This window comes from Pararge aegeria, chromosome 2 (assembly GCF_905163445.1).
Source record: "Pararge aegeria chromosome 2, ilParAegt1.1, whole genome shotgun sequence".
Classification (NCBI taxonomy): domain Eukaryota; kingdom Metazoa; phylum Arthropoda; class Insecta; order Lepidoptera; family Nymphalidae; genus Pararge; species Pararge aegeria.
The window spans coordinates 6,417,440-6,433,627 of record NC_053181.1 but is presented as its reverse complement, the minus strand read 5'-3'; the positions used below and the strand labels follow the sequence as shown (position 1 = coordinate 6,433,627).

General features: G+C 33.7%; 1 protein-coding gene across 1 annotated transcript in view; it reads left to right on the top strand.

Moving 5' to 3' along the window:
• The window catches only part of LOC120629815 (microspherule protein 1), a 38,901-nt gene extending 26,540 nt beyond the window's left edge, over positions 1-12,361 (top strand). The window contains exons 7-8 of the mRNA XM_039898874.1: positions 9,677-9,892; positions 12,245-12,361. Of these exons, the coding sequence (XP_039754808.1) occupies positions 9,677-9,892; positions 12,245-12,334 (306 nt within the window). The 3' untranslated portion in view covers positions 12,335-12,361. The remainder of the gene's footprint in view (positions 1-9,676; positions 9,893-12,244) is intronic.
• Positions 12,362-16,188: the final 3,827 nt, after the last annotated feature.

Below are 16,188 nucleotides of genomic sequence, written 5' to 3'. Positions count from 1 at the left end.
TGTTGTTGAAGTAAAATATGTTTGTACATTAAAATAATGCGAGTAATAATAAATGTGATAAGTATAAAATATAATGTTACATTATTATTATTATTATTATTAACATATATTTTTGCGAAGCATCAATATTATACATTACTAGATGTGTCCCGTGACATCGTTTGCGTTACTTTACCGTAATACAAAGTATCTTATAACCGTCTCCAGGATACAAACTTTAGTTATGTATGATTGAGTATACAATATACATATATAAGTTTATTATTTTATATTTATTTTTTATATTTTTCTTATTTGTGCAATTTTTGTAATAGCAAATATTTGAATGTAGATATGTAATAATAATTTAACACCACCTGTCCGCTACCGCTCATCTGGTTTTCATTCCAAGGTTGCCTGGCAGATATCGCTACTAAGCGATAAGGCCGCCTTTTGTATTCTAAACCGTCTTTGCATTTGTATTCTTTTATTTTCCTAATTCCCTAGTGGTGTAAAAATAAAGAGTTAAATAAATAAAAAACAAAGTAAAACTTTAGTCAAGAACAGTTTTGCTTAAGCCGTACAGAGGCATTTTTTATCGGCCCTCTTAAGGGCACAGGCCTCCACTCAGAACGAGGAGGGTATAGGTAATCGAGTCCGTACCGTACCGTAGTCCACCCCGTTGGCCAAGTGCTTTTGTGCGTTGTGCAAGTGCAATTGGTAGACTTCACCCGCCCATTCTCCCCATGAGAACTCTTAGGCATGCCATTTTTCTTACGATGTTCTACTTCACCGTTAAAGGAAGTGACATTATAAATTCCTTAAATTAAAAAAAAAAAAAGTCATACTTGCTTAAATTAAAAATTCATACCTATTAGGTATTTATTTATTTGTTTTATTTTTTTACACCGAAGGTATATGCGTTTCTCTCGGAAAAGCAAGAGGTGCGTGCCGGGAATCGATTACGGTCCCCCCCTGAATGGATACCAAGTAGCAAACTCTACTTTTTTAATCCAACTGCAAAGGCCCCAGCCAGGGTGCTATTCGTGGTGAATAGTAATTCCAGTTATCCTATATATAACTTTGTTGGAACCGTGCGTCTGGTGGGAGGCTTCTGCCGTGGCTAGTTTCCACACTACCGACAACGACTTGCCGCTAAGCTATTTAACGTTCCGGTACGATGTCGCGTAGAAACCGATTAGGGTTATGGGTTTAATATAACTTTCAACCTTAAAGTTTAGCCCATTACTATCTCGTTCTCTGCGATTCGTTAGTTTTCGTATGAAGCCCATAGAAGACTAGAGACTATGTTTTGGAGTCAAAGTAATCACTAGCAACACGCACTTATTGAACTCGTCGGTCGTTACACGCAGGTTTATAACTATAGCAGTTTCCATAACTGTTGAAAATTTAATTTAACTATTAGTTATGACTGACTATACGAGTTTATTCATGTGTTATAAAATTAATCGTTGTTTGATTAAGTAACCCTAGAATTTATTCCACCGAAAACAAATGCTAATTTGTCGAGGTTATCTTTAAGTTAACACACACATAAATTATAAAATATTATATCTTTAAAGTAAATAAGTGTTTATTTTCCTCAAGAGAAGTCAATTACGTTGGTAGAGTATTTTATTTGTTTGATAAACTACTGTCTTACTTAGATGTATTGGTAATCAAGTTTTGTGTAATTTTTTTTTTTAAACAATTCGGTCTTGATTTTACGTACCTAATGCTTTATTTGCTACTATCATCTCTTAAATCAGTAATATTTTAAAAGAATTGACACGTAGTTTCGGAAATATCTATTATCTTTATTTTAGGGACGTCTAAGTTATGTTACTTAATAAGCTGCATCACCAGTTGAGATTGCTAAGTAAGAGTAGTGAAATAATAATAAAAAAAAAAGTTCCCACATTTGAAAGGTGCTGTCAGTTGAAATCTATTTATTACTGAAGCTAAATAAAGCCTATGTTACTGTAAGATAAAATAGCTTTCTAATTTTGAAATTATTATTAAAATCATTATAGAAGTTCCAAAGTTTATCGATCTAAAATAAACAATTAAAGTTTCTTAAGGCTGCTTTGAAGCAGGCCCCACCGCTGTCATCTCACAAGATAAAAAAATGACTTAAACTTTAAAATGATGTTGGAAAAGCGCAATATTCCGCGTTTCTTGCCGTATTCTTCTTGGTAAAATCTGTCTTTCCAACCGGTGCTAAAGTCATTATAACAGACGTAAATGAATTTTGAATTTTTGAATATATTTTATGGCTTACATTTATCGATTTGGTTTCATAAACGCCAGTGACGTGATGAGAACTTACCCTACGTACTTATCGTGCAGCAAGGTGACTGGGTACTAAAGTTTTTTTTTGCTAATCCTTGTTTACAACGCATTGTTTCCGCACAACCATTCAGTTAACGAGTTACGTAATACCGATAGAGAATCCAAACAAAAGTTAAAAATTTACGGCGAAACACTAACAATGGGCACGGGCCTTCTCCCACCAAGAGAAGGATTTAGGCCGTCCACTGCGCTCTCCAACTATGAATTTCTAGACTAAACACTAAAAAAATATATATATTTTATCTTGTTTTTGCTATGGAAGAGTAAGGCCTCCTGACACAGGTATTTTGATGCTTACTAGGAGGTAGGTGGGTTACACAACATGTATCATTTACAATGTAAGAAACGAAATAAACGATTTTTATTTTATTTATTTTTATAACCTTTTTAGAACCTGGGTAGGTTTATTTAGGTAAACATATTCTTACAAGTTATATAAATTAAAATGTAAACAAATATATAGAGCGTCTTAAATAATTTGCAGTACACCGACAAGCTCTTTCGGAACTATAAAAATAAATAAATAAGTATATACACTTTTAATTATTTCAATTACATTTGTAACAACAAACAACGGAAAATGAAATCCGATGAAATTAATCCCCGTAATTGCGACGCAAAAATACAGTACGTGCCGAGTCTTTGAAGTAGCCGACGCTCGCCTTTTCCATGACCAGTCCATACTTATATTACAGAATGCTAAAGTGTCTATTTGTTTGTTACGTTAGGTTTAACAACGGAAATTTTACACAGAGAAAGATAACTTGCATCCTAGACATAGATAACGGGCATAGGATTGTTTTTTTACTGGGAAAGCAACCAAAGGGCGGAAAGAAACCAAACCCTTTCCGCGGGATTTAATGGGAAAAACCATATCACTGTGCTTTACAGCAAAACCGAAATTGACAAAATGTTATACAGAGTTAGGTCGCATCCTGGAGAAGACGTAGGAAACTAATTAAGTCCAAGGTAAAAAGACCGGCTAAGTTCAAGTTGGACTTGCACACGAAGGGTTCCGTTCGGGGTACCAAAACGCTATAAAGTATTAAAATTATTATGATGAAGCAAAAAATACCTAAATAACCTTTTTGTAATAACCATTTTTATAAGTGATCGATGATCACTAATTAAAAGGTTCTGATACATAAAGTTTTTATTACTGATCTTTGAATTTTCAACTTTTTTATTTTTTTACCAAGCGGCCATAGAATTTCACTTTATTTTCAATCTATCAACTTTATCTATTATGAAGACCGTGTCTGTGCCCGTTGACACACAGACAGCGCAGGCTTCGGCTATTTATCATAATAAATGGTGCCAACGTTACAGCACACTGAAAAACGAAATAAACCAAGTGAAGTCGAGGGCAATAGCTCATTTTTTTTTCTTATTGTTTATCTTTTAAAGAATAAGGTAAATTTAAAAACAAGATAATACTCTTACGGTGCAGCAAAAACTCCAATGGGGTTTTTGGTAAACCAAAATTCTACCACACTTGCTGTGCCCTGCGATTTTACCCACGTTAAATTGAAAAAGGTATATAAAAAGCCTTTCAAGTCTTCCATAATGAACTAGCTATGTTCCGCAAAAATAGTAAGGAAGTTTCAAAGACAGTGTGTTCAAACATTGGTATACTCCTCAGTTTTATAACATTATAGATTACGCATTGTACCTAATTATTTATTTAAACAACTGTATTGCTTACGAAAGAAAAATGTATACAATGGCACTTAAAAATGTCCCATGCAAGATGACCTTATCACAACAAATTCTTTTATTGTATACAATAATGAAATGTTCGGAACCTTGAACATGTTTACATATTTTACACACCACCTGTCAATAATTTTGCAAGAAAGAAGACGCACTATTTTCGACATGTAACGTTTTCCGTCCGAAGCGTACAAAAGTAGAATAACGCCACAACTCAAATTAATTTATATCTAACTGGAATAGTGCACACACTACGACTAGTTATTTAGTTACGAGTACGTGGTACGCTGATAACCTTATCAGCCACATTGGTGCGTCAACAAAATTATCTTGTCTGTTTAACTAATTATAAACGGGTAGTTATTTAACGGTACTGTCAACATGAAAACAATGATGCGGGTATTTGAACAACTTTATTTGAGTTATTGGTATAGTATTTATTTTATACTTTATAGTGCTGAAAATTTCGAGTGTTTTTGTATGTTGATTTTGTCTGTATATGCGGAAATGATAATATCAATGGATGCCATTTTGAATTAAAGGTAAAATTAATTTATTTATTTAAACTTAGATATTTCACTTTTCAAGGAAAATATTTGGATTCAAGTTGTTGTAAGTTATATAAATATAGCCAGATTTTTAACTTATTTTACAATAAAAAAGTTCGTTGTACTTCTTCAATCTTATGACAAGAAATTAAACGAAAGATATTGTGCGCAAAAGAAATAGTATACTTTTTCGTTAAATATACACTTATTTATGAAATACTGAGTAGTCAAATATTGGAATGATGTGCTTGACCGTAACAATAGGAAGATTTTCCTCCGAGCGTTTATTTTTGGAAGTTGTTGAGAAATCATGATTTTTGTAAACCCCGCTATCGCGCTGCAGGATCTTGTGGCGCAATTTAATTAGGTAATGTGGAGACTGCCACAATTTGCATTTTTTCACTTAAGTTATATTTTTTACAACACGAGGATAGTTAATATAAATAACACAGTTTCAAGTGCAAAAGCAGACAGTCAAAAAAAGTAAGTTTTTACTTAAGCACTTCATAATATTATTGTACGAAAGTAAAATTCTAGTTTAATCTTTTGTGATATCAGTTCATAAGCCGTGGAAATGTTTAATATTTACGAAGCAATTAAAACTAATAGCACTTTGAATGCCTTTATCGTATTCTTGTCAATTATAATGATTTTGTATTGTATTCGTGACTTCATATTAATATTTGTGAAGACGGGGCTACTACGTCTTTAAAATATACCTAATATCGTTGGTGACAAGAAGGCTTACTCCTATCGCTTAAGCAATATTATTTTTGACGTTTGTGACGGACGTTTTGTTTCGGAATGAACCTAAACCTTATTTTTAGGATGTCAAAGTATGTCAAATAAACTGTTATGTTGAAATAATACTGTTTTAAACGATGACAGTAACTAATGCGCCCTCATATTCTGCTGTTATTTGAAGCTGTTTACCTGCGATGAAATTAAAAAGGTACATAAAGTTGTTTGCGTTTCTTGTGTTTATGTGTCGATAAGCTCGAAACAGTTGGCCCAGAATTAATAAACCGAGATTGAGCTAAGAAAACCTAAGCTCTTTGTTAATACGGTTCTATTGAGAATAGACCTTGTCCAAGAGAGAAAATTGTCCATCACGGTGAAGATCTCTTACTATTTTTCGCAATAGATACCGGACTTGTTTCGTATACAGGGGTGATATTAATCTCAAAAAAGCTTTTACTTAGACATTTTTTAATGAATTAAAAAAAATCCTCTATTCCGGCATGACTAGTAGAAGAAATGTTAGGTCTAGATATTTATCTTTAGGTAAATAAGGTGTTTTAAAAAGTAATTTCGTAATGTAATAAAAAACTACTATTGTCAGATAGACATGTTAGGAAAGTCATTAGTGGAATGTATTCCTATAGCCGCCAAAAACACGCACACACAGACAGTGCAATATCGATTATAAAGGAGTCACCACGCTACATGCAGTACTGCTACTCCTGCTAGCGAATTTGATAATGTTCATCATTAAAAAAACTTTTTACAAAATGATGTTATCATGTACACAATAATTATAAATAATTCCTTATGAATAGCATAAAATACTATAGAATAATATAACAAAATGCATTTTCTGTACAAGTTTCGCCCGCACGTAATCGTAAAAGTCGATTGTGAGTATCGAAGCGCTATAACCTCAAATTAAAAAAGAATTTAAAGTTACGCGATTTAGAGTCGTTGTATCATTACTAATGATTCTTCTTTTACAAACGTCCCGGTCAAAGCCGCTGTCTGTAGAAGTGTGAACGAACTAAAGCTTTAAATCAGATCAATAAGATCTATTTTACTATGAGGTTAAGTGTTTCGATACTCGAGAACGACTTTCCGATAGCAGGCTTGTAAATCTAAAACTATAACTAATTCAATCTACTTATACATCAGAATCATCAAGCATTTTTTCCTCTTCTGTACCCGTCCATTAAATTGTCCCTCGGCCACATGCCTGTAATATGATTATCAGCAAAATAAATTTCAATGCCCAGTTATATTGTTATTTTATCGGCGTAGGTATATGCAAGTGATCTTTCCTCGACCTTGCGGCTAACATTACGTTCCGATAAAGGATTGCGTCGCTTATTTGCACAGTTCAAACATTTCGTGTTTTAATTAAGCATTTTAATCAGCAGCAGCTGTGTATACTGTATACGTGCAAAATAATTAGTTTAATATCGCACGCGATTACTATCGAACGATGTGTTAGCGAGGTAATGTTCTGAATACCTACTAAGTTCAATAATTGTGACCCTTGTAAACATTTTATGAGAATTAAAGGTAATAGTTTCGATTCAGTGGTCCACATATATCACGATTAAACTAAATTGTCTGGTTTAAAAGTTAAAGTTCACAGTGTTTGCTATGGAAAAGAATGTTCTCTTTTTAAACTTGTCAATTTAGTTTAGCTATGAGATGTATGTGGTACAACAGAATTGGCTATGTCATCATGGATAATGGGGAAAGAAAACATTTCGGTGCGATGCGCGACGCGACAGTGAAGCAATTTCAATTTTTCACAAATTAAATTATGCGTATTGTGTGTAACAGGGAACTGTTAGAAATAATGGCATTACTTTACGACCTATGCATAGAAGATTATTAAACAAATAAAAACTAGTTTGATAGTTCTATAAGTATTGCCATATTTTTCAACAGCGAACGTTTAGCAAAAAATGGTACAATTACTTTTAGGCCTGTCAAATTAGTTTTATGTATTAATTTTAAAGCGAGTCATACCGGTAGCACTATCAAATTAACATTGTTTAATTAGTGGTTTATCGAATTTTACTGGTGGTATTTTTGGTTTACTCGCGGTGTCTTAAGCGCCGCAGATCATTCGCTTTTCAGCGAAAACCGCTAGGTTTATTGTTCTTTCACACGGCTCCTTTTGCTATTGTCCTATTGGCAATCCTTTGATTCTATATGTTGTAAAGTTCAAGTGTGTTCAGTTTTACTAGTTATAAACAAAAAAAAAATATACATTTCTTGCAGTTTTGAAACAACTCATTGAATTAAGGCCATTTTCGAATAATTTATCCGCTACACTGAATTACCGGAACTATAATAATTGATACCGTAGCAGCACCGCGCCCCTCGTATTTGCTTTAGGATGTTTCTTAATGCTTCTAAATTATTAATTTAATTCTTGTTATTTATTTCAGTGACAATGTATTTTTTACCAATTTACACTCTATTACGGCGACATATTCCCTGCGAAATGCCATGCCGTAGTGAAAGGTTGTGTTTGTCTTTGGCAGAAAAGGTTTTATTTACTCTTGATGTACCTAGTACCTACGTCGAACAGATGTTATGCTAGTTATCGATACTTTAGTATGGATTGAGAACGTAATGAAGTTGGCTCCTTTTTTATAAATAGGTACAGGACACAATGAACCCAACACTTCGCGTGATGAAAATTAGTGTATATTTTACTTTCGTTTGTCTTTACTTTTACTCATATGTTTAATTTAAATTTTCATTTAACTTGTTATATAAATATATGTTCGTTTTTATTATAATATCGTAAGAGTAAAATAAGAAAAAAAAATATTCAACATACTCACATAAAGAGTAAAATGCCAAATTCTCCTGCCGGTGTACCGACACTATTAAATTGAACAGACTATAGAGATTATGTTTGTAAAATGATCAAAATCGAAGGTCTATTTCCAATACTGCGTCAAATACTTAGTCTCTACGTGTAGGTACACATGATATACCTGTCCTTGATAATATTATTTACCGGAATTTTCTCGGTTATCGTTCGATACGGAAAATGAATGTAGTCCGTAACGGAAAAGGCTGTATGTAACCTTCTTATTTCTTCAGCAAAAATCCCTGACTGATGTTTTTGAGTAGAGTGTATATTTCTTCTTCGTTAAGTTGGTTGGAAAAGTAGCTACTTACAGATCAGATATCATTTTATTTGCACTCGTTAGATAATATTTTATTTATTTAGGGTTCAGCGGCAGACGAATGCAATGTTATCTTATCAACCTTTATTACGTTTTATATTTACAAAGAAAACACGGTACTTTTAGGATAAGTTTTTATTGAAGCGATCCTTATTGGTCTTGATTAGATCATCGGTATGTTTCGTTTCCAGAAACATAAAGGGGATATTACGTGTCATTGGGGCTACCGAATCCTACCGTGTGGTGACGACAGATCAGAATACAAACATCACCCTTCCTCTTCCCGCATAATATTTTGACGGCCGATGTGCGAAGTGGGCAGCGCCCCTGCTTCCTGAGTCCAAGGCAGTGGGTTCGATTCCCACAAATGAAATTTTTTTGTGTGATTAACAGGAACGTTTTTTCAGTGTCTGGGTGATTATTTGTATGTTATAAGTATTTATGTATATTAATCATAAAAATATTCATCAGTCACCTTAGTACCTATAGCACAAGCTACGCTTACTTTGGGGATAGTTGGCGATGTGTATATCCAAACACATCGCCAACTATCACCCGCTTAATAAATAAATAAAAATAATATGTAGTAGTATATTTATTTATTTATTACAAGCGGTTGCCCGCGACTTCGTCTGCGTTTGATTTTGTTTTTTGATGTGGCATTAAATTAAGTTGAGGAGTTCTGTCCTCTATCTCCGACCACAGTTTGGGCAAAATTAAACACATATTATAACCTCTATAGTACAAAAATAATTATTTAAATCGGTTATAATTTGTCGGAGTTATGGTGTAAAATCGTCAAACACTTATCCCCTCTCCCAAAGGAGCCGAGCTTAATGTCGGGATAAAAAGTATCCTTATATTACTTCTAACACTTCCAAAAATATGTGTACAAAGTTTCATGAGGATCGGTTAAGTAGTTTTTGCGTGAAAGCGTAACAAACAAACTTTCATTGAAAATTTACAATATTAGTAGGGAGTAGGGATAGGGATAGTAGGGATGTCGTAAGAGGCGCCACTAAGAGAATATAACGGAGAACTTATTTTTTACTACTACCATCTACTGCGTTCACCAACCCGTCTGCCCAGCGTGGTGGTAAAACAATAAAAAAAACGTTTCATTATTATAAACTGTATTTATTTGTTTCATAGATAGCGGTCGGCCGTAGCACAAGGGATCACACGATCGACGTCGACCTAAGCCTTGAGGGTCCAGCCGCGAAGGTCTCGAGGAAGCAGGCAATAATCCGCCTCCGAAATAGCGGCGACTTCTTTATGTCCTCGGAAGGCAAACGACCGATTTTCATTGATGGACGGCCAGTGCTTCATGGGAATAAAGTTAAACTGAATCACAATAGTGTTATTGAGGTAATTCGTTTTTTTTTGTAAAAAAAACAGACACGTAAGGCCTGTGTTGGATAATGGAAACAATGGTTTTTTTTTTGTCAGGTTAACACAACATAAGCCTTTTTTAACCCCGACGGAAATACGTTACGGGTGTTATAAGTTTGACGTGTCTGCTGTGTGTCAGTGAGTCTGTGTGAGTGCGTGCGTGCGTGTTCTTAGCCATGTTTGAGGAAAATCGGTCGCAGATGGCCCTCGCCACAAAATGGCGGATTACATATTTTTTTCACAACTCCCACGATATGGCTGTCAAATGAAAGGGCTTGACAAGTAGAATAATGGACAGTATATTGAAGTCAGGTTTTTTTATCAATTTGTAATTTATATTATTTATATATTTATAGAGGTCCTTAAATTGCATGTGAGTAGGTATAATGCAATTGAACGTATCTGTGCATTATATTTAAGGTATATGAATATATATTTATACTTTCATTTATATAATACTAGCTGTTGCCCGTGACTTCGTCTGAGTTTGATTTTGTTTTTTTATGTGGCATTAAATTTAGTTGTAGATCTAAAAAAAAAATATTCAGTATCGCTAAGCCTTAAATGAGGGGTTTGCTACTGTCCGCTGAGGAGTTCTGTCCTCTATCTCCAACCACAGTTTGGGCAAAATTAAACACATATTATAACCTCTATAGTACAAAAATAATTATTTAAATCGGTTATAATTTGTCGGAGTGTAAAATCGTCAAACACTCATCCCCTCCCCCAAAGGAACTGAGCTTAATGTCGGGATAAAAAGTATCCAATATTACTTCTAACACTTCCAAGAATATGTGTACAAAGTTTCATGAGGATCGGTTAAGCAGTTTTTGCTTGAAAGCGTAACAAACAAACTTACATTTACATTTATATTATTAGTAGGGATAGGGATATAAGTCTATTTTTATTTTGAATCTATTCATAATCGCTATAAATTATACGACAGTATCTAAGTTTTTTGACCACACCCTCATGTATTATGTTAGAAAATGTTTTAGCATTACGTCGGATTAGATGGTTGTGCAATGAAGAAAAAAATAATACTCCAAAGGTCGCTTAAAGCTCGCTTTAATATTGTCCAGCTTATCCTGTTTTAGGAACCAGTGAAAGCACAATATTTGCAAACATTTCCATAGACTGTATCGAAATAGCTACTTTAATATTTCTATTCCACCAACATTATAACGCTACAGAGTTGTTCACTAATCCAAAATTAAACTGAATTTACGTCAATTTGCAAAAAGCTATAATAAATAAACATGAGTGAATAAAATTAAGTATCATTATTATATATGTATGTATACATGAGAAATTAACATTACCAGGCCCCCACGTCACGGTTTGCATAATAATTTAATTATTTTTAATTGTGCTTACTTTGCTCGATAGAAACTACTTCCAAACTATTATATTTTCAAATGTTTTTCATAAGACTAGTATAATGAGCAGTTATTTTTATTTAGTTTTGATAATTCTAGATTCGATTTAGATTTAAGAGCCACTCAGCGAGCGATGGAGATATCTATATTAAGAGTATTTCTACGTGATCAAATCAGTGATGAGGAGATCCGTAAAAGAACTAGAGTTTCAGCGAACGATCGAGAAAACTATGCGAGCGCTGTGGATGTATGTCGATGCTAGAAAGGATGCTACTGTTAAAAGCGTGCTGATAAGCGATTAAGCGTTACGGTATGATGTCGCGTAGAAACCGATTAGGGGTATGGCTTTAATATAACTGCTATACCCCTAGCCGGTTAGCTCGTTACCATCTTAGACTGCATCATCACTCCCCAGCAGGTGAGATAGCAGTTAATACAGAAATACGCCTACAACACTTTAGTTCGGGCCTTTGACCGAAAGTTTGTAAAACAAAAATCACGAGTTTGCTACTCTTAAACGAGTGACATACGGTCCCAATGACGGCCGATTGGCGCAGCGGGCAGCGACCCTACTTTCTGAGTGCGTGTGCGTTTGTAATTTCGATTCCCATAGCTGGAAAATTTTTGTGTCATGAACATGCACGTTTTTCAGTGGCTGGGTGTTTATCTGTATAATATAAATTAAAATACTTGTATTATCCCTAAAAATATTCATCACTCATCTTAATACCCATAACGCAAGCTACGCTTACTTTAGGGCTAGATAGCGGTGTGTGTATTGTCGTAATAGTATATTATTTTCAAGATACAGAGTTTGATATGCGAAAACGAATCCTCGATGACGAGCGAGAAATCTTATATTAAAACTACTGCTGAGTTTCTTATTTGTCGGTTTTGCGGTTTTACGAGGTGTCAATTATGCTAATGTAATTTTCTCCTTTGTGCACAGATAGCGGGACTTCGCTTCGTGTTCCTGATTAACCAAGAATTGATCAGTGCCATCCGCCAAGAGGCTGTTAAAGTCACCATACCTGTTTAATAAAATACATAATAAAGGGTGATAGAAAAACAATGCATTTTTATTTAGAACACATTTATTTGGTCAATTTTAAAACAATTTTCAAACTAGGTATCACTCGAAAACAATAATTCCCGTTAAATCATATCCCTCGCACTTACAAATAACAATGATCTCTCAATATGTATATTTAAGAGCGAATGTGGTTAATAATAATTACGTCTATCACGAAACACTATCACGTGCGTTACTGGCATAATAAAATATGCTAACAATTATATGACAAAACGAAAACTACTCAAATATTTTAATTAAACTATATCCGTTACCCTTTCTTAAATAAGTGTTTTTTTTTTAACCACAGTAAAATATTTATACAATAACAATATCCAACAAGTGCGAAAAACTCAACAATCCACTCCATAGTGCATAACAAACATACAAAGAAATCAAAGCGAAACACATAACCAAGAAACAAGACTTTCATTTTTCATCTTAAAACATATATAGGTGTGTTTTACTCAGTAACGTAAATTAACGTGAAAAACATTTTTTTTAAGAATAAGTTTAGCAAGATTAAAATAAACTTTGTACATTTTATAGTAAAATTTATTTTAACTTATACTAATATACCCACCTTATGGAATAGTGATATTTAATATAAAAACTATAATAAAATTAAACAGTCCTATTATTCATTCAACATAGTCATACAAACATTAAAATACACTTACACACTAACATTTATATTACTCTAATTGAAGGCAACACTTGCACATAAAAGCACATTTTTGGTATATATTTATTTAACACCCTGTATATGATATAAAAATAGTATTTCTTTTCATAACTTGTTTAAGGCATAAAAACGCCAATTCTGAAAAAAGTGAGTGCTTTTTTGATATCATAACTACTTACTATTCTTACAATTTTTTGGTACGAATAAGGATCCTTTGCTTTGGTTAGGTTTAACCTGGACTCTGGTTTAAGTGATATTACATTTGTATATATTTTATTTTCAAGGACGCATTATCTAGTCTTATAAATCACGACATACAGAACTATAAACAATTGCAAGGATATATTTTCATGGACTATCCTTTGTTTATTAATATCATATAGAAATATTTAAAATATCAGCTCATTCCAAATACTCAGGCACAAATGTAGTTAGAGAACTAACAAGCAGCTCCGAACCGGTTTTTTATTTAATTATAAAATTTGGATAATAACAGGGTAAAAAATTAATTACCGGTATACTAAAGCGAGCAATATAGATAGTAAATTGGAAAATTTCTGTTAACTGAGGGAAATAGAATTTATACTATTAAATCCGTTTAATAAACCAAACCGAAACGTTAACCAGTGAAAATTCCCAACCGGTTTCAGCCACTAATCGAAGTCATTTTGATTGCAAGGTTAGTGGCTGAAACCGGTTGGAAATTTTTACCGATTTCCAAGCCCTGCTAGCAAGTGACTTATCAAAAGCTTATATTTCAAGATTTTTTTAAATGGTTTTTAATCATTCAAAAGAGCATAAAACAAAAGTCATTCCTTATTCAATGTTTTTTTTCAATGATTAAAAAAGTTAAAATAATAATTTCCTTTACGAAAAAAGTCGGCAGCCGGTAGCAGTGTCGGTAAATAATTAGCTTAACGAGCGCTATGATAAAATTTTTAAAATAAATCTTTTCTAAATTATTTGCTCTTGCATTGAATTTAGTTATTATATGATTGTGTAATTAGTACTAGTAGACCATTAATTTCTAGAAAAGTAATTTAAATTTCGAAATACAAAAAAGCCTGGCTCAGTGCTGGGATACATTTGCGAGACTGAGCAAACGATATATAAAATATCTACCGTTTACACTTTTTTATATTTTAACATCGTGAAGGCGTATATATAGCACTACTTTTTAGACGTGTCAATTTAGAAATATGTGTAACCCCATACTTCCCTAGACTTTGCCCCCATTCTCTTTTACTTAGAATTGTAGGGGGTCTATGCGCACGGCGTATTTTCAGCGCGCAGATAACTCGCGTGAAAGATTTTAAGCGAGATTCAATCACAGTTAACCTTTGCAGATAACATATAAGCGCGTAAATACATCTACACTGGGTTGTCTACGCTAAAAATATTTCTAACGCGCTTCTAAAAAAACGTCGGTATTAGCTCGTTGTACGCGCATTTGTAACGATACAAATGACGTACACACACAACCCTGGAAACGCGCGTTTTTGCTTGTAGAAATAACGCAGTGTGTATAATACGTCTAACCTCATCTGCGCAAGATGTATAATAATTTTGTAATTTCTGTTTTGACATATTTAAACACTGATTTCTATAAAATTTTACGTCGAAATTGTAGAAGTATGTTACGACTGCAATTTAACAATGAATCGTTAGCACACATTTCAAATGAGAAATTATTTCAAATTTGATATGCACTTAACTATATTAGATTTATAATTAAGTTGTTAATGGAAGCTGTGTGGATTAGTTTGTAGCGGCCCTAACTGTAAATAAACTTTTATGAAAACAAAGGCACTTGGTTTGGTGTATTGTAGTTTTTGGTATGAGTGAATAGTTTTTCCGGCAAATTACCAGAATTCTCTTATATATATATATATATATAAGTACTTAATTCTAAACGGAATGATTGCCTTCTCACCTAAACAACAAGATATTAAAAAAAATCTAAATATTAAACTAAACTCTTAACAATTTTATAAAAAAAAACAATAACGGAACGGTAGGTATGGAACGCAAGTTTTTTTGAGTATTAGCTTGGATTATTTTATCCCACATAAATAAACGGCTGGATTTACATGTTTTTTCTTTGGAATATATTTTCCGCTGTCCACCACGCTAGTACGCAGCTGGTACTAAGCTAAGTGAGCATGAGTAATACTTTAACGTTGCAACATAAAGAGACCCAAAAGCGATGGTTAAATCGCCGCGTCCAAACTCCGTCCTTAGCAGCTTCACGTTTGCCTGCGACCAATCGTACGACTTGCTTAAACGTGCCCTTGTTTTTATTGGTCGCACGCGAAACGCAAATTTGAACGTCCTAAGGACGCAGGCTAATCGCTGCGTTTTAACCTTGCCTTAAATAAGACGCTGCGCAAACTACCGGTATAGGACGCAATCGGAGGGAAACCGTAGTTGCTATCGCCTATCCTGTGTCTTGATGGATTATAACGTTAGAAACTATAAAAAGTTGCCATCGCATCATCCGTTAAACAATACTTTTCGTTGCGCTACCCCAGTTGCCAACAGCTGATAAAAACACACGTAATCCGTTATACAATTACTTTTCGTTGGGCTACCCCAGTTGCCAACAGCTGTTATAAAACGAAACGTCGGTAGCAAAATAAGAATTCAAAAGCCGCTTTCCATAATTTCATATAACAGAAATACAAAATAGGCCTGCTGGACATCGTCAACGTTCGATACTTATGAAATACTAAAAATTTGGTTTTCCATTAGTTGCAATCGTTGACAATTAAATTGACGGTTGTGTAGACCAATCTGACAAACACTAAACTCTAATGTAAACTAAATTGACTGGTCTAAAAATAGCACTATCCTATCCCACGGTAAATATTGTAAGCAGGACAACACTAGTTTAAGACTCGTCAATGTAGATATGAAATTTGTGTGCTGTGCCTTGTGTCAGTACAATTTGTTAATTAACGGTCAATAGTGCCAAATTTAGTTTCGTTATAAGATTGTGTGACATTAGGTACACAACCTTACAACTAAAATAAAATGACAGATCTCTAAAAGTAATCTTGTCCATTTCGCGATTTTCCACATGCAAATAGAGCAGCCCTATTTTTAGATCTGTTACTTAATTTCGTATAGAGATTTA